The sequence below is a fragment of the Capra hircus genome, chromosome 8, assembly GCF_001704415.2.
Source record: "Capra hircus breed San Clemente chromosome 8, ASM170441v1, whole genome shotgun sequence".
In the NCBI taxonomy this organism is placed as follows: domain Eukaryota; kingdom Metazoa; phylum Chordata; class Mammalia; order Artiodactyla; family Bovidae; genus Capra; species Capra hircus.
In genome coordinates this window covers 82,772,347-82,790,284 of record NC_030815.1, presented here as the reverse complement: position 1 = coordinate 82,790,284, position 17,938 = coordinate 82,772,347, and the positions used below count along the sequence as shown (strand labels likewise).

The 17,938-nt window shown below is 44.5% G+C and overlaps 1 protein-coding gene across 1 annotated transcript in view; it reads left to right on the top strand.

Annotated features, from left to right (window-relative positions):
- The window catches only part of HSD17B3 (hydroxysteroid 17-beta dehydrogenase 3), a 49,785-nt gene that overhangs the window by 21,098 nt on the left and 10,749 nt on the right, over nucleotides 1-17,938 (top strand). The window contains exons 3-10 of the mRNA XM_005684148.2: nucleotides 5,514-5,589; nucleotides 7,326-7,433; nucleotides 8,469-8,536; nucleotides 9,783-9,818; nucleotides 11,362-11,396; nucleotides 12,498-12,579; nucleotides 13,099-13,164; nucleotides 16,324-16,473. Coding sequence (XP_005684205.2) covers nucleotides 5,514-5,589; nucleotides 7,326-7,433; nucleotides 8,469-8,536; nucleotides 9,783-9,818; nucleotides 11,362-11,396; nucleotides 12,498-12,579; nucleotides 13,099-13,164; nucleotides 16,324-16,473 — 621 coding nt within the window. The remainder of the gene's footprint in view (nucleotides 1-5,513; nucleotides 5,590-7,325; nucleotides 7,434-8,468; nucleotides 8,537-9,782; nucleotides 9,819-11,361; nucleotides 11,397-12,497; nucleotides 12,580-13,098; nucleotides 13,165-16,323; nucleotides 16,474-17,938) is intronic.

The window sequence follows — 17,938 nt, the reverse complement described above, 5'->3', positions numbered from 1 at the left end:
AAAGGGAGCAGCGCACTAAAGGGAAGGTTACAGAGAGGTTTGGTGAATGACTAATTCTCACCACATTAACACGCAAACTTAAGTTACTGTATCAGCCATTCTAAAATCTGTATAGAAATACCCAGGAAGATGTTAGCCTCCTTCGAGGCTAGTTGTAGACCAGGACATACATTTTGGAAGTTGGTCCCTTGCAGTGTCTGTAACAGGAGTGTCCTTGAGTGCTGTGGTGGCATGACAGGTCATTTTCTAGAAGAGTTGCCTGGGGCCCAGCAGCTTCATCCTTCATGCCCTCCTTGGTGCACGTCCAGTTTGGGGGACATACTCTTGCCTGGAAAATCCCATGGTTGGAGGAGCCTGATAGGCTACAGTTCATGGGGTGGTGAAGAGTCGGACACGACTGAGTGACTTCGCTTCACTTCTCTTCTTGGGGTGAACAGGGAAGAGAAACTCAGTAAATTAGGTGAGAATACAGACTTGGGCTTCACACTCACCCTGCAGTCCCCCTTAGCCCATGTAAGTGACTTAGGAAGAAGGAATAGCAGCCAGCAGGGTCTGAGCAGTTGTCCTGCACTCCTGCTGGGGTCTCAGTTTATGGTTGGTGTCTGAGTGCTCAGATGAGGGCTCTGATGAGGGTATCCTTTCTGCAAAAGCACCAGTCCACATGGGTAGGATGCAGGTGGGACTGTCCTAGAGCCCCTCCAGTGACAGGTTCATGAGACAGTGGTCAGGAAGCAGCTTAATGGTCTGGCTAACACCATTCTTTCCGAGAGCTGCTGACCTGTGAAGGAGGAGCTCCAGTCCTTGGTCGTCAGTGTTTCTGGAGGAGCAGCAAGTGGAAAACCTGGACTACATGTAGTGTGGAGAAGCTGGCGTGCTGGGCGCAGAGCTGCCTGTGAGGGCAATGACCAGTGCCTGGGGTCTGCTTCGTGTGGGTGTCTGCTCCAGACAAGGTGGCTTCCACTTCCTGCAAGGGAGGAAGAAGGCCTCGGCCCCCGCCCACGTGGGGAGGCAGGGCTTGAAGTCGTCTCTCTCCTACCTGCTGGAGAGTCAAATGTGGTTGAAATCACAACTTCGACAGAGCTCGTTTAGCCAGTTTTTGTTTCCTCGCCAAAAAACAAAAAAATGCAGAGAACCAAATTCTAAATGACAATAAATACCTTTTTTCTCCAAAATATTGCTTATGAAAATCAAGAGCCAGCAATCCAGTCATCCTGAAGGTCCTAAGAGTCATGGGCAAATGGAGTTTTCCTGGTGAGGCAGATCCCTGCCTGGGGTGGGCTGGTTCTGTGCTGAAGGCCTGTTGGGTTACCTGACACCCAGGGGTGCGATCCTCAGAAGAACAGAGATCCCAGAGTAAAAAATGAGACCCAAACCAACCAGGGGCCTGCTCTTATTGGCTTTAGGCTGATGCCAGATCTCTGCTAATGGATACAGGAAGGTGGGCAGACACCCCCGAGGGGCTGTCCTGGGCTGGGAGGGAAACTGGCAGAGGGGTGGAGGGTCCATAGTGCTATTACCATGTCAGAAAACCCTAAATAGCCTAGATTAATGCTCTAACAAGTCAACTCCAGAAATCCATCATTTGCAGCGAGATCTGGAGACCAAGGTCTCCACCAGATGCTAGGGCAGTGGCAATGATGGTAGCAGAGGGCTGGGTGATGCAGAGATGAGACATGCTGTGAAGTCAGGATTCACCACTTCACATTGTGAATCAAAGTCCTGATGCCAGACCAGTCCCAGGCACAGGGAAAAAAGAAACTGTAACAAAATTCCACATTTTGTTCACAGAAGAACATAGGAGGGGGGTTTTAGAAATACTGCGGCAGTGTGCTGTGCTTTGGAATGGAAGCAATGTCTCTCCAAGGAAGCAAGGGTGTGGCAAAGCAGTGGTACCAGCCAGGGAAGGCCGCTATCCACACTCCAGTGCTGGAAGCCCACCTTCAGACTCATGAAGTGGCAGGAATGCCACGGAGGCCGGCAGGGCTAAAAGAGCTGCTTGAAAGAAAGTGAAAGTGAAAGTCGTTCAGTAGTATCTGACTCTTTGTGATCTCATGGAGTATACAATCCATGGGATTCTCCAGGCCAGAATACTGGAGTGGGTAGCTATTCCATTCTCCAGGGGATCTTCCCAACCCAGGGATCGAACCCAGGTCTCCCACATTGCAGGCAGATTCTTTACCAAATGAGCCACCAGGGAAGCCCAAGAATACTGGAGTGAGTAGCCTATCCTTTCTCCAGTGGATCTTCCTGATCCAGAAATCAAACCGGGGTCTCCTACATTGCAGGCGGATTCTTTACCAGCTGAGCTGCCAGGGAAGCTCCAATGAAGCATCTGTAATGAGGTAACACTTGGTTCTTGGGAAGGTAGAGAAAAAGTCCAAGACCACAAGCACCATGAACTCAAACCCAGTTAGATCGCATCTGTTGAATTGAAACCTTTCTTTTAACTTGTCGATGAGCTGCTCCATGTCACACTTGCAGAGGTGTCTGCTGGTCTTGGTGCAGAGCCTGCAGTTCTGCCTGTTGAGCTCACCCTGCAAGACCAACTTCTCCAAGTCCCGGTAGACATGGACACCGTCATGGCTCCAAACCCCACTTCCTGGACAGGTTCTGCATTTCTGGTTTTAAAGTTCTAATTTCGCTTAGCGTTAGCTCGATGTGCAGGGACCTCTCCGGGAAAGTTTTGTTCATGTCCTTCTTGAGGTTGGGGGGCTTCACGTGCCCTGTCACTGTGACGATGTAGCAGATGAACATGAAGACGGCGCTTGTGCTTGCTGCAGGGCCCCTAAGAGTCATCCAGGAGGTTGGGGTTGTACTCCAGGGCATCCCTGAGTTGTCCCCTAGTTCTGAGCCAGCAGAGTGTGGGGATGCTGGACCAGGGCTGTCTGTCTTGAGTGTGACCAGGGTGTTGGTAGAGTATAGGAACTTGACGTAAGACACAGCCTTTCCATTTGCCCCCAACTGGAAGACTATCTCAGAAGAGCTGCTGGAGGGATGGGTCTGCTTCTGGCTGGCCACCCTCAGGTCACTGACCCGCAGCCTTCTCTGTAGGGTGGGGCTGAGAAGGCTGCACACAGGGACCGTTTGGTGCAGATCAGAGCAGTCCTGCTGTTCTTGGAGTCATGCTGCCTTATGTCCTTGATGAAGTGAGTCTCTTCCATGCCTTTTGGTCTGGGGATCCAGATATATTTGGTTCTTTGAAAGAGGCACATCCCATTGCATCTTTCGAGGGCAGGCCACAAGCCTTTTCTGGCACTGTCCAGGCTCTGTCCCAGTCTGAGGGCTGAGCAGCCCCTGGGGCATCAAGGCCCTGCCAGGGGGTTCCAGCAACAGATGGCTGCGACAGGGGCAGCAGGTGCTACTTGCTGCGCAGCCCCGGACTCTGGGGCTGCCCGTCGAGGGGAGAAGATTGCAGCCTTGTTGCATCTCGAGTCCCCTTGCCTCTGCAGCACCTGCTGGGTGGCAGTGTGGCTGGGTACGGGCCCAGGAATGAGCGGGGTGCTGCACACGCTTTGGCCACTGCCCTCAGAGATCGTTAACTGGATGGTTTTGGTGGGAATTGTTTTGTTCGTTTGATGTCTTCCTGGGTGATTCTGAGACCACAGGCTTGAATATTGGCTATTGGAGACTATATGGTAAAGTCCTCAATTCAGCCTGAGTGTTTTTATAATATAACTTGTTAAAAATTTGGCATAGTGTTTGCTTTGGCAGCGTACATGCTAACACTGAAGCGATGCAGACAAGATAGCCTGGGCCCCGTGCAAGGATGACACGCAGATTTGTGAAACATTCCATATAGTTGTTAGGACGGCAAATTTTATGTCATGTGTATTTTACCAAGGCTTAAAATTGTAACAGTTTTGCTTAATTAAAAACATTAAGAAGGATTTCAGTTAATAGAGCCTTGTTGCTATAGTCTGAGCTTGGGTTGGAAAAGAATTTCCAGACAGAGTATTTCAGAAAGGAGTGAGTTTATTAAGAACAAAGAGCAGAGATAATGAAGGTGCTGCAAGCACAGTGGGCTGACCTCCTGACAGACCAGGGGAGAGTCCACAGGAAGCTATTAGAAAGGTGGACTGGCTCAAGGAGAGCCCACGGAAGTAATAGATACTTCTGAACAGATAGTTCTGAATGAATTGATACTTCTGAATAGATAGGGACGCTGCAAATACAACAGGCCGACTTCCTGACAGACCAGGGGAAGATAACTCTTGGTGGGTTAGTAGCCAATTTTTGGAGCCTCAAGACAAAGAAAATTCTTGCTGAAAGGGAGGCATTAAGTGATTGATTAGGGGACTATAGGGTGAGCAGCGGGGTGGGCATTTTTGCCTAATATGGGGTCAGGAACTGGCCAATAAGGATCGGGGGCTTTTGGCAGCGGTTACAAAGAGGCTCAGTCATTTCTGGAGATGACCTTGGTTCTGGGCTCCGCCTCTGTGGCCTTGGTGTGCAGCCTTGCACCTGTGGGCTTGAGACAGGACTCCATAAGTCCTTTGTCACTAACTCAAATATTGTCTGTTTCTCTCCAGATGAACATTGGTTTTCCCATTTTCCTTCAGACAAAACTCTCTTTTCTCACCTGTAGCATTTTTAGGTGTGAGGAGCCTGGGCCTGTCTATGACCACCCAGCACATGTGTCCTCTGGGCCATATTAATGCACACCACTTCTGCACATTGTTGCTCTGCCCCTGTGAGTCGAGGCATTGTCCATTCTGAAGAGAGTTCCTTCTAATCTCAGGAAAACAACCATTTACTCTCCAGTTCCCTATTTCATTTTCTATCCCGTTGGGAGCCAGAGAACAGAAAGAGGGGGCTCAGGGCCAAGACTGTGCCTGAGTGAAGAGAACCACAAGAAGAGCGTCCTCGTGAATAGGAGGCAGCTCAAAAGTTGATGCAGAATTTTTTTTTTATTATAGGTTGCTGCCCTAGACCTTGTTACATAAATCATAGTATAAAATCCTCCAAATTCTGAATTCCAACCCACATCTGACCAGAAATGCCTCAGGTAGAGGGTGTTCAGATTGTGGAGCTGTACAGAAAAGCACTTAGAATAGTAGTTTTTTGTATGTAACGCGTGCTCAGTTGATTCCGTCTTGTCTGACTCTTTGAGACCCTGTGGTCTGTAGCCCTCCAGGCTCCTCTGTCCATGGGATTCTCCAGGCAAGAATACTCGAGTAGGTTGCCATGCCCTGCTCCAGGGCATCTTCCCAACTCAGGGACTGAACCTGTGTCTCCTACATTGTAGGTGGATTCTTACTGCTGACCACGAGGGAAGCCTGGTGTATAATAAACATACGCAAATAAACTACTGGTATTATGTCATGTTTAGCCTGGCCCAGTGTGGCTGTTTTACTTAGCCTAGAAACCATCGTCACATTGTGCACATTTAAACTTAGGAAGATCAAGCATATCGCCCTATGACCAAATGGGTGATGCCCCAACTCACTTTAATATAACAAGCCTTCCTTGTCTGCTTATCATCTCTGTTTTGGTTTTCCCATCCCTACCTTCAGTTAGCAAGACAGGGATTCAATGTCGTGCTTATCAGCCGGACACTGGAAAAACTTCAGGCCATCGCTGCGGAGATTGGTGAGTGACTCCAAGAAATAAGGGGGACGTTTGTGGAGCCCACTAGCCAGGTCTGCTCACATCCTGCCTGAGGAGGCATCTGTCAGCATCCCTACATTTGCTCTCTGGTGCCTGGGGTACCAGCCTCCTTCGGGGAGCCCAGTTTACAAAGTTAAGTGCAGGACATAAGTGGCTTGAGCTCACTATAGTTCATCAGTGATTCTTTGGGCTTCATGAAGCAGAAACACATTCACCCCACAAATAGGTCCACTCCTTTCTTGTGTCTAGGGTCTGTTAGAATCAGATCCCCTCATCCAGAGGCCTCAGCTGTCTGAATGCTTCAGTTACTTCCCTCCCCTATGTCTGAGCTGTGCTCCTTGCAGAGGGATGAGAGACAATGCTCGCTGCTAGCTGTTGGATTAAAAGAAAAAAAAGATTTGATTCAGGGCTGCCATGTATGGTGTGAGGGTTGTACATTATACAGCCCTAAGAGATAGGATTTATATTATAATATTTTATTTTGATAATCCACTCTGAAGTGTTTTTAGTCAATAATGATCATCACATCCCCTTCTGAGCATTTGGATTTTAATAATTAATTAATAACAGTGATTAATACACTTAATGCAAAGGAATGAGTTTTCAACTATGAAGACTCATGAAGACCATAGCAGGCTGTCTGGGGACACTCTTATTTCCCTGGGAGAAATCTGGATAAGAGAAGACCGTGGGGGAGTATGTGGCTGAACAATCACAATGAGGAGGCTCAGTGCCCTTGAACCAGTGAATTCTGCTTTTGTTCTCTGACTGGGTGTCTGAAATAACTTTGACCAGGACTAGGACGTTCTTCAGTATTTTCCTTACTGTGCACTTTTTATTGTCTTTTTGAAAAACAAGTAGTGTCTTTGAAATGTCCCCCAGGCTATGCCTTAAGATCACTTGCCCTAGAAATATTGGGTCTAACTCCAAAGCTGAGTGGGCAGCAGCTAGTGAAATCTGCCTACGGTTTTTATATCTAAGAAAAAGCTCCCACAGAAGGCAAGTTCACATAGACCAGTGGAGAGAGGATTGAACTTGGAGGGAGCAGGGTGTGGGTGCCCTTAGTCAAGCTAGTAAGCTCCTTAGAGCCTTAATTTTCTCCTCCAGAAAGTGGAGACAATACCTACTTCATTCTTGAGAATATTAAAAAAATATACTGTGCGTGTAAATGTTTTTATAAATGCTAAAGAGTTGGACAATTGCGAAGGGTTTCTGAGTGTACGTGGAGAGGACGTGATACTCACTGAGCACAAGGATTACACTTTGCTCTAACAGCCCTTAGCCCATGGGTCTGAAACTTGAGCCTGCACCACAGTCACCCCCACTGCGTGTGAAAACAGATCACCAGGCCCACTCCCAGGGTTTCCTGGTTCAGTAGGTCTGGGTGGAGCCTGAGATTTTATTTCTAACAAGTTACCAGTGATGCTGATGCAGTGGTCTGCTGACTTGCTTTGAGAACTATTGTATTAAAACTGTTATAATGCCTTTACTTGTCACTGCAGTGACTCTTAGAATCACACAGAAACCATCATTCACAAATCTTTTAACACATTCCAGCATTTACCTGAGGCTATTTCTTGTTTCTAATTAAGATGATGGGCTTGTGCTCTTAAGTGTCTGTTCTGTTCAGGTAATACTCAGGGAGTATTAGGGGAATAGGGACAAGAGGGGGATTTGGACACCTGTTCATTGAAAAATAACTATTGTCTCTAATGCAGAGTGGACTATAGGAAGTACCGTGAAGATAATACAAGCAGATTTTGCCAAAGATGACATCTATGAGTATATTAAAGAAAAACTTAAAGGCTTAGAAATTGGAATTTTAGGTAAGTAAATTGCAATAATGCAAAGCTTGTCGAAATAAGTCAGTGAAATAATGATCTTAGTGTGACTTGATTATTCAATAGTAGCTTAAATTTAACCCATGACTGTAAGCTGTAACATTAAACCAAATATTAAAGTTCAGTTCTACAAAAGGCATTCCTGAATTAACAGATTTGTATATGGTTTTGGAATGTAGCAAACCTACATGGTTTCAATCTTCCCAACCATATTTACTAGTATAAAAATATTTTTCTTTCACTGAAGGTTGACATTTGACAGGAAGAGGGAAACTTTGGTCTAATGGAATTCGTTTAGTAAACAAACATTGCTGTGATTGATTCATGAAGTAGTGAGTCAGTATGGTTATTTCGGGATAGAGTTTCTCATTTGGGAAATAAGATACAATTTTTTTTTCTGTGATAATTTATAGATTATCTGTTTTGTGATCACATACACAGTACGGTGTATTGTAGAGAGAAGGAGGATTTTGATTTTCAAAATAATTACATGTTTACTACTAATAATGTTAAATGTACTCTAGGAAAATTAGAAAGAGCAGATGAACACATAAAAGAATTATGAGTTCCTTAAAGTCTTTAACAGCCTGAGCTAGCATCTTGGTACATATCTTTCCAGATACATACATGCATATTTTCAAAATGAGGATTAAACTTACATACTGTTTTGCAACATTAAAAAAAATGATACATCACAAATGTTCTCCTAGGTTTTAAAAACTCTGAGCAGTCGTAGTTTTGAATGACTGCATTGCATCCCACCATATGGCGCACCGTGATTCATTTTATCTGCATTGTACTATTGGACCACAATTTTTTCCCTTCCAATTTCCTCACTGTTATTGAATTATGTTGTGGTGAACAGCCTTTTATATACATCTTTTTGTACATGCTTTCTTGGGAAACTTCTCAAGAGAAGAATTTCTGGGTTGAACATGATAATTTTTAAGGCTTTCAATAGACATTTGCCATGGACTCTTCTGATATCTTTTTTTTTTTTTTTTTGCCTTTCTTGGTCAGTCAACAATGTTGGAATGCTTCCAAACCTTCTCCCAAGCCATTTCCTTAACACGCCAGATGACTTCCAGGTAGGCTTCTGCTGTTCTGTGGATGTTTTCCTCTCCCCAAGTCCTGAGCACCCAGCTGGGTAATACCACAACTGGGAAGGGGTGATGGGAGTGTGGCCAAAATTTTGTAATCCAGGTGGACGACTGGAGGTGTCCCCTTCAAGTACTCACCTGAGTACTGGATACATAGTGAAGGGTATCACTGTTCTGGACTATCTCTAGGAAAAGAACATCTTCCCTCTTCTCCACACATCAAAATTCACTTGTCCCAGTCTTTTGGGGGCTCTCGCTGTGCTTTATAAGGAGGTAATGCTGCCTAACAAATTCATAGCTCTGGATTCAGTAGGAGAAAGCTTTCTTTGCCTTTCAAGGTCATAAGATTTGCTCAACTTTCAGTGTGAAAGAAGTCCATAGTACAGACTTTGTGGCTGAGGGCGTTGTAAGTTCAACAAGCTTAACTCAGACCCATGACTGTCATTGTTGGTCTTGAGTAAATTTATTATGCATTAACAGTCTTTGAAGGCACTGTATTTTGACTCTTCTCCAGGCTTTCACCTTTGAAAGCAAAGGGTTATACCAATTTTGAACAGGCTATGATGCTTCTATTCCCCAAACCTGTAATTAGTCCTAAAGGTTCCATGTAAGCCCCAAGTGTACTGCGTGGACGAATAATGCCTGAATGCTCGGACACTGCTGAACCTCACCAAGCCTTTTCTGGCCACATGTCTGACTCCACGTTCCCTGTTTCTGGCATGAGTCTGTGTTCTCTTTATTTGCATCTACATTTGTACTTGTCTATGCGTCTGTCCCTCTTTCCTTCTTTGTGTGTCTTGGGTGATTCTAGTAGTTTCTTTATCTGGCTTCTGTAGTCCAGAACCTCTACCTTATATTATGCAACCATTCATCTTTATAATCTTTATGTCAGTGTCTTCTAGACCCACATATACTAACCTCCCTTTCTTCAGCCGGAAATTAACCATCTCCCTTTGAGCAACAGTGTCCATATTCCTCCCTAAATTTTCAAGGAAGCGCTTAATTGACTTCTATTCAAGATCACATTCTTGGATACTCAATAGTGTAGATGTCAGATTCTTCAGTTCTAGGGCATTGTTGCTGAATATCAACTTGGAGTGTAGTTTGCAGACTAAGTGATACAACCATTCAGGCACACACTTTTGTCCACTTCGTGGTGCTTTAGCACTGAATATTTCTCAAGAGAATTTCTCAAATGATCCAGCTAAATCATGACTGTGATTATCTATTACAGAGCCTCATCCACTGTAACATCACCTCAGTTGTGAAGGTATGTGATCAATGTAGGTGCTCAGTGCATTAAAATGTAGTAGCTGTTGGAATTTGGTGACTCAGGAGAACTGGCCCCTTCCCTGTAAATGCAGAGTTCTTTAAAATTGAACTGTACTTGATTGAAAGACTATGCAGTAGCCTTTTAATCGTCTTAGTCTTTTTTCATCAAGAAAATACAGTGGACTCACTCTCCCTAGCATCTGAATCTTATTTCTGCATTCGGTTTTGTCGTATGTCAGAACATATGAGGCCTGATGATGGTGAAACTTATTCAGGATTCCAAAGCAACTTATAAAAATCAGTACCTTCCTCTGATTTTAGTTTTTGTAAATAGAGGAAAGCTCACTCTGTTTGGAAAAATGACAGAGACTGTGGCTTGAATTTTATAGACTCTTGTTAAAAAATATTTGTTGAATTGAAGTTCAAGTGCATATGTATTCTGATTCCAGATCAGTTACTAGTTAATTAGACAGCATTGGGCATGCTATTTAGCTCCCTTGAACTTCATATTCTTCATCTGCTATTAATGTATCAAGGCTTGAACTAAGTGGTATGTCAAGTGCCATTTAGCCCCAAAAGATAAAGTCTGTCACTGTTTCCATTGTTTCCCCATCTCTCTGCCATGGAGTGATGAGACCAGATCCATGATCTCAGTTTTCTGAATGTTGAATAGTATCATTTAGTTATTCCAAAGGAACCATCTGGAAACACTAGAGTTCTCTATCAAGGGCCAAACTAGAGAATGAGTTGAGGGCAAAGGGAAGGTAGGATAAGTGACTAAATACTGGAATGTTTGAGACAGGGACCCACAAAGTCCAGTGTTGTCTCTCTAATTGGAATCACTCACCCAATCAGGCTTTTGGGAGACTGAGAAATGCTGTCCAACAGTGCCCCACCTTAATGAAGTTGGGAGAATCAAGGCAAGGGTATTGCTCCAGAACTGGTAGGGAGGACCTCTTCCAGGGGCAGTAAATTGGAGTGGGGAAGGGATTTTTCAATCCTGTTGTAACTCCAGCAGACCAGCAGATGTGTATCTAGGGAGCTATTTCATAGACCACATGCAGGCTAACAAGGCTGCTTTTGAACTGAAGAGATGTCCTTTATCTCGTACCTTGTATGTGAGATGGAGACTTGTTAGGTTTCCTGATGGCTCCCTAATTCTAACTCCTGTGTGAGTTTTACAATGGCCAACCTACTTTTACCTCTCTGCCAGAATGAAGGGAGTCTGGGAGCCTCAGTGTTCGTCCATAAGTCAGTTCCATAGCTTTTCACTCCATTTTCCACAAAGACTTCAGTTTTAGGAAGAAGAAACTAGAGGCCTCTGAACTGTTTGCCATTTGTTTACGGTGCCTTCGGTAGGTTCCAGCAGACTCTAATGTTGCCAAAATTACCTCCAATGGGTGTCAGCAGACTTTCAAGGCCATTTGAGAAGCTGAAGTTCTTTCTTCAGTTTCTTCCGGCACCTATTTGCCAAATTCCTACTGCCCATTGCTACTTTGTTTCTTTAAAGGGCAGGGCTTAACTTGGGCCTTCTCTTATAGATGACACAGCTGATTCTGAAACACATGAAATCAAGGTAAGTTCTTTCCTTGAAAAAGCTTGGAGCAGCCTGTGCTGCCTGGTCTGGCAGTCAGCTGACTTGGGATCAGGGGGACAAGGTTCATCTGCTGCTGCTTTAACAAATGATAAAACTGTGGTGAGTGGGACATGGAGATTATGGTTGAAAGCCTAACATTCTGGACCAGGCCAGCTTTGCCAACAGATAAGCATATTTGAAGGTCAAATGTAGCATATACTGGAGGGAGGAAGAAAACAGCAATTCCAGCAGAACTTGTATTAAAAAAAAAAAAAAAACTAACTCACAAAGAGCTTAAAAGAAACTTCAGAAGTTGGCCTGAGACCATTTCTTTGTTATTATGCATTTCAACTCTTGTCAGAATGAATACTCCAACTTAGGAGTAAAAATCACTATCCCATCAGTGTCTCTATTTATTCCACATTTTAAATCACCCTAGTACAATGCCCATTTGGGAACTGGTTTTTCTCAGGTGGTATTCATTAAAGCAAATGGTTGATAGTTTTATCTTCCCTAGAGAAAGAAGGGGCTTGGCCCTGGTATTCAAATGTGCAGTTTCTTGGTTTTTCTGGATTGAATCCATCTATTAGGGAAGGGTTAAAGATACTGAACTTCCAAAGGGTAAGAACCTCAGAGACTTGTGTAGGAGTGCCTGTGTAAGCTGATGATGGACTGTCAAATTCCACCCAGGACAGGATTCTACATATGACATCTTTCCTGTTGTGGGTCATTTTTATGAGTCAGAAGGGACTTTGAGCTCATGTGGTCACACGTGAGAGAGAAGGCTCCCTTCCCCCTTGAGTCTTGTCTGAGCTGAGCTGGTTCTCTGCATTTTCATGGGGGATCTTTGCTGTAGCTGAGCCCCTGTTTCCTTGTCACCAGCCCTTGAGGTCAACTGGCTACCAACTGACATCACTGTATGGTAGGTTCATGATGGAGGTGAAGTTGGACTCACAGTTCTCGGAAGCAAAATGCTTAGCACGCACACAGAAACCTAGAGAGGATGGAAGTTTCCTAGTGTTCAGAGTCCCTTTGTTTTCTCCCTTCTCAAGGTGTAATCAAGTATCAAAGTAACTGAAACTTTGTTTCATTGCCTGTTAGGCAGAAAGGTCTCATCTTGAACATATCTTCTGGGGCGGCCCTCTTTCCCTGGCCTCTGTACTCCACGTATTCAGCTTCCAAGGTGAGTGACAGATGTAGTCCAAGTCTCTGTCTCCTTCTTCCCCTTGGTTTTCCCATTTAGCACTTTCCTTCAGATCATCTGGCAAGCTGATAGGCAGATTTTCCTAGAGGCCCTCTTCTAGGTACAGGGAGCTAGTCCACCAGTATCTGGGTGCAAATTTGAAAAAGATGTGCCCCTGGGGTGATTGAAGCCTTGCAGTAGCACAGCCAGGCAGTGCAGCCCCCTTTCACTTCCTTGCCTGGGAGCGGGTGCACTTTTCATGGCAGCAAGTAACATTGTATTGATAGTTTCTTTCCATCCCAGAGACCTCCCTGGGTATGGCATCTACACGCGGTGGCCCTAAGTAGGTATTTATTACAAAATGTATATTCCTGCTCTCTGAGGAAGCTCTTCCCAGACCAGGAAATGAAGTTCTAACTAACTCCCAGCAAGGCGAGCTCCCTTGGTGTCCTTTGAAATCTGAGCAAGTTGGCTCTGAGAGAGAATCAAGCCCTTAGGTGTTTCTCCTTCTTGTTCCAGGCTTTTGTGTACACATTTTCCAAGGCACTGCAAGCAGAATATAAGGAGAAGGGAATCATCATCCAGGTGAGGTCAACAGTTCTGAGTCCTTGGGAATGGGAACTCTGGACCCCGTGGAGCCAGGGCCACTCCTTCCGGCAGGTTGGAAGAGGGCTGAGCATGTGTGACTGGGAGAGAGGGTCTGTATGACACCACGTGGGTTCCTGTGATCCTTGAGGTGGCAGCGGGGGCAATATGGTTCTGCCTGTTGCTGCCCTCATCCGTGCCCTGAGTGCCGGAGAAGGAAAAGGGGTGGGGTGAGTGAGTGCTCAGAAACGCTTGCTGCCTGATGCTGCCATCAGGACAGAAATGTGGGTCTTGTCTAACCATCCTTTACTCTCTGACCTAGATCCAGAAGATAGGCTTGTGTGGGAGGAACTATGTGTGGGGAACAAGCAACAGAAAACCGGGTACTTGGTCTAGGTTGGAAGAGGGGAGAGTGCAGTGCTTGGTTGCTGTTCATCTGGGATGGGCCACAGAGACTCCCACACCCTGGTTCTTGAGCAGCCGGGGAAGAGGTGCTCTGCTTTCTCTTTCTCCTACAGTGACAGCACAGTCATGGAGCTGACCTTCTTTGAACTGTAAGCAGAGCTGTATCATCACTGCGGTCTTTAGCCTGAACAATATGCCATGTGCTTTCTTCGGCAACACAGTTAACTCTTAAGTGGTTTCTGGAACTTGGAATAAACAGTTTAGAGAGGTTTTTTTGTTAATTGTTTGTGGAGAAGTTTGATGATTTACTATCATATATGGATACGGCTTCCCATGCAGCTCAGTCAGTAAAGAATCTGCCTGCGATGCAGGAGACCCGAGTTCAGTTCCTGGGTCGGGAAGATCCCCTGGAGAAGGAAATGGCAACCCACTCACTCCAGTATTCTTGCCTGGAGAATCCTATGGACAGAGGAGCCTGGCAGACTACAGTCCATGGGGTCACAAGAGTCAGACACCACTTAGCAACTAAACCACCACCATATATATGAAAAAGTCACACTCATAGTTATAGTTTTAAAATTAGTGCTATACATACCAATTTTCAATTAAGACACTCGGGTGGCCATTCCTATGAATTAACCAGCTGTAGGATGAAGCTTATTCGATAGGCAGGTGTGAGTTAATAGTAGGAACTGTGTAAATAAAAGCATCTTCCCAGTTATAGTGAGTACAATCCCATTCTCAGCCTTGCTGAACTGAAGTCTTACTTATCAAAGATTTTCCCCTTCTATTCATTCTCCAGCTCCTAGCTGAGGACAGATTCCTTTGGCAATTGTGTTATTCTGGATAAGCTAATTTTGCTGCAGTAAAAAATAATTCCTAAAATTTCATTAATTTAAAACCACAAAGATATATTTCTCATTCATGCTACATATTCACTGTGAACTGTCAGAGGGGATTAGTTCATTGTCGTGACACGGGTACCTAGGCGGATGGAGCAGCCTCCATCTTGAATATTGTCTCTTGACATGTCAAAGAAAAAGTGCTACAAGTTCAAGAGAACTTCCTTTCATAACCAAGGGCTCTGGGTCAGACAGGTCATCTGTCACTTTTTCTCATACTCATTGGTTAGATCTGATTACATGGTCCCACCCAACTATAGGGACCCAGAAAGTACAATTCTATCATGTGTTTGGAAGAAAGAAGAACTAGAAATGTTTGGTGAGCAGTGCTGATGATTACCAGAGCCACTTGCTTCCTAGCCATGTGACAGTCTCAGCATCATCTTGAGCTTGATAGCTGTGGGCCAGAGATACTGTAGCTGCTAAGTCAGTGGGTTCTGTGGAGCAGAAGACGTGGACGAGGTGGGTAGAAGAAGGGAGCTCCTTCTCTCATGCAGAAGCTTTGGAGCTGCTACAAGTCCTGGAAAAGACTCTATGATGTTGTGAAAACTAACTGGTCTCTCCAAACATGTAATTGGTACTCAATGAATATTTGTAAAATTCCTGAGGAAGTGTGCACTGTACTCTTGGGTTTGATTTTCAAATCCCAGTTTGCCATTTATCCTCTGAGTGATTTTGAACAGCCTGCTTAAACTCTCTGAGCTTGTCCCCTCATCTGTAAAAAGGCGTTTATAATAGCTGCTTACTTCTCTGGGTTACTGTGAAGATCTAGTGAATAAGTAATTATGCAAATTTTTACCAATATTTATTGAGCCCTTGTTTTGCACAGAAAGGTGTTTTGTCAACCAAAACTCACCGTGGGAATGGAAACACTTTTATTATTTCCCTATCTGAAAACTGAGTTTGAAAATGGGTACTTCTTATGTTTCTCTAACAGTACACTTAGAGATCTTTGAAAGAAAAGTATTATACAAATGAATAACTGTGTCAATTTCCGTGAGAATAAATTGAATTGAATTGACTGACACACATTGGATTCAACTGTGAAACAATGTAATTTCAAGTGTGATTAGAAAAAAAAGTAATGTGAAGAAAAAGAAAACAAACATGCATTTTTTTTTTCCCTAAAGATACCAAGGTCTCTATGTCAAAGAATAAAGTAAGAAACCCCATCATGAAATCTCATGCCAGGCCACATGTGGTGAGACCACCGGTGGAAGCATGGTGGGGTTTTCAGGGTCCAGTATGGTGGAGTTTTTTTTTTTTTCCTTGTCAGAATAGGAAAGATTATGAGGTATGTGCCATTCCTGGCTCCTAACTGAAGTGGGAATCTAAAGTACTTGAAAGTGCTCCAACTTTGAACCTGTGTTAGAAATAAACTTCTGCAATATCTCTGCCAGATAAAACATAGAACATACAGTTAAATTTGGATTTCAGATAACAGATAATATTTTGAGAATAAGTATATCCCATCAATACTTGATATATCATTAAACATTTTTCCATTGTTTGAACTTCGAGTATAATTGGATATCCTGCATTTTCACTTTCCAAGTGGGGGAACTGGGTTCTAAGAGCTCATGTTCTCACTCACCCTGTGTGTACTCGAACCACCTGAGGGAGTGTGACTAAGGCCTCATCCGGGTTGGTTGCTGAATTAAGCCAGAAGTCAACCTTTCTGATCCCAGCTCTGTGCTGGTTCCACACCTTTAACTATTCTATGATTATATATTGTCCTGAGACTTTTTAAGGGAAGAACGGCGTTCGAACATGGAGGGATGGTAACGTGGGTGTTAATTTCTCGGGGCTGGGTAGATTGCTCCTGCATCATGGTTTTCATTTCCCGTTGCAGGTGTTGACCCCATATGCTGTTTCAACTCCGATGACAAAGTGTCTAAATACCAACATGATAACCAAGACTGCTGATGAGTTTGTTAAAGAATCACTGAATTATGTCACGATTGGAGACGAAACCTGTGGCTGCCTCACCCATGAAATCTTGGTAACTGATAACTTCTTTCTTGAAGCAAGGCAGGACAGGCATGCAGGTGGCCCCAGCAGGGATTAGTCAGCTTTTCCTTGCTGTCGGAGCTTTCAGTAGATCTCTGTCACACAAGGGTAGTGATGCCAGAGGTATGCTGCTGAGGGTAATCCCGTCCATGGACAGGCATATTTAGCAAGGGCAAGGAGAAGCTGGAGGGCTGGATGTCCAGCTATAGATGACTCCGAAGTTGGCATATCTCATCTTGGGTGCCTCACCTCTCCCCTCAGAAAGTAAAGTGATCCCCGGAGCTTTGTGAAGGTCAGACCAAAACACAAGGTGCTTCTTCCCTGTAGGGGCTGTCTATGTTCTTGGCCTTCTGTGCCAGTAAATGTTTAACTTTCCAGGAAAAAAAAAACAACAAAAAAACAAAACACCTTGATTGTAGCATTTATTGATTACCATGACTGATGTGAGGCTACCAGGGTATTGTCACGGCACATGAATTCAGGAAGAAGCTCACAATTGGCTCTCATGAGCAAGTACAAGACGGTTCCTGTACGCTATGGACTGCATCAAATGTGGAAGTCAAGTCTGAAGTATGTGGCATGAGGAGTTCTGGCCATCCCTGGGCTGTTTTTAGGGGAAAAACAACCAAACAAACAAACATGAAACAAAAGTAGAGGAGTTGAAAACAAACAGACGGTGCCAGGATAGTTCTGTTTCCAGCATCACCAAAGAACTTTAGCCAGATATTTCCTTTTCTTTCGTATATCAACTTTCCCCTCTACCTCATATGCTTTCTACGGTGGGAATTCAGTTCAGTTCAGTCGCTCAGTCGTGTCCGACTCTTTTGCGACCCCGTGGACTGCAGCATGCCAGGCCTCCCTGTCCATCACCAGCTCCTGGAGCTTGCTCAGACTCAGGTCCATCGAGTCGGTGATGCCATTCAACCACATCATCTTCTGTCGTTTTCTTCTCCTCCTGCTGTGGAAATTATCTCTTTCTTTCTCTCTCTGATGCTAGAGGGATTCATAGGGCAGTGTACTGAATCCTCCTAAAGAGTTCTACTTCGGTTCAGCAACAGAAATTCAACTAGAGGAACACTTGAACCTTGTAGGGAGTATCGCTGTTTCTTCAGGCAACTTGAGCCTTGTGATTTTTGCACTCCTCTGAGGTATCCCAAAGCAGGAAACTAAGAATGGTTTCTGGGATGTTTTGTAGGTCGATTGAGGAATGTTGGATTAACAGGATGACACTGTAGATGAAATAATTGCTTTTACCTAGACCTGTCTTATAGGACACAAATGTAATTTGAGGTCAAGAACCTTCCAACGTCTGTGCCTCTTGCCTCATATGTATGTAAATAGCCTTCTGTGCCTCAACTTGCGGCTTCCCCCCTTTTTCAAAGTAAATACTCCATGATAATAATTTACGCCTTGCTCTTGCCTGGAGAATCCTAGGGACGGGGGAGCCTGATGGGCTG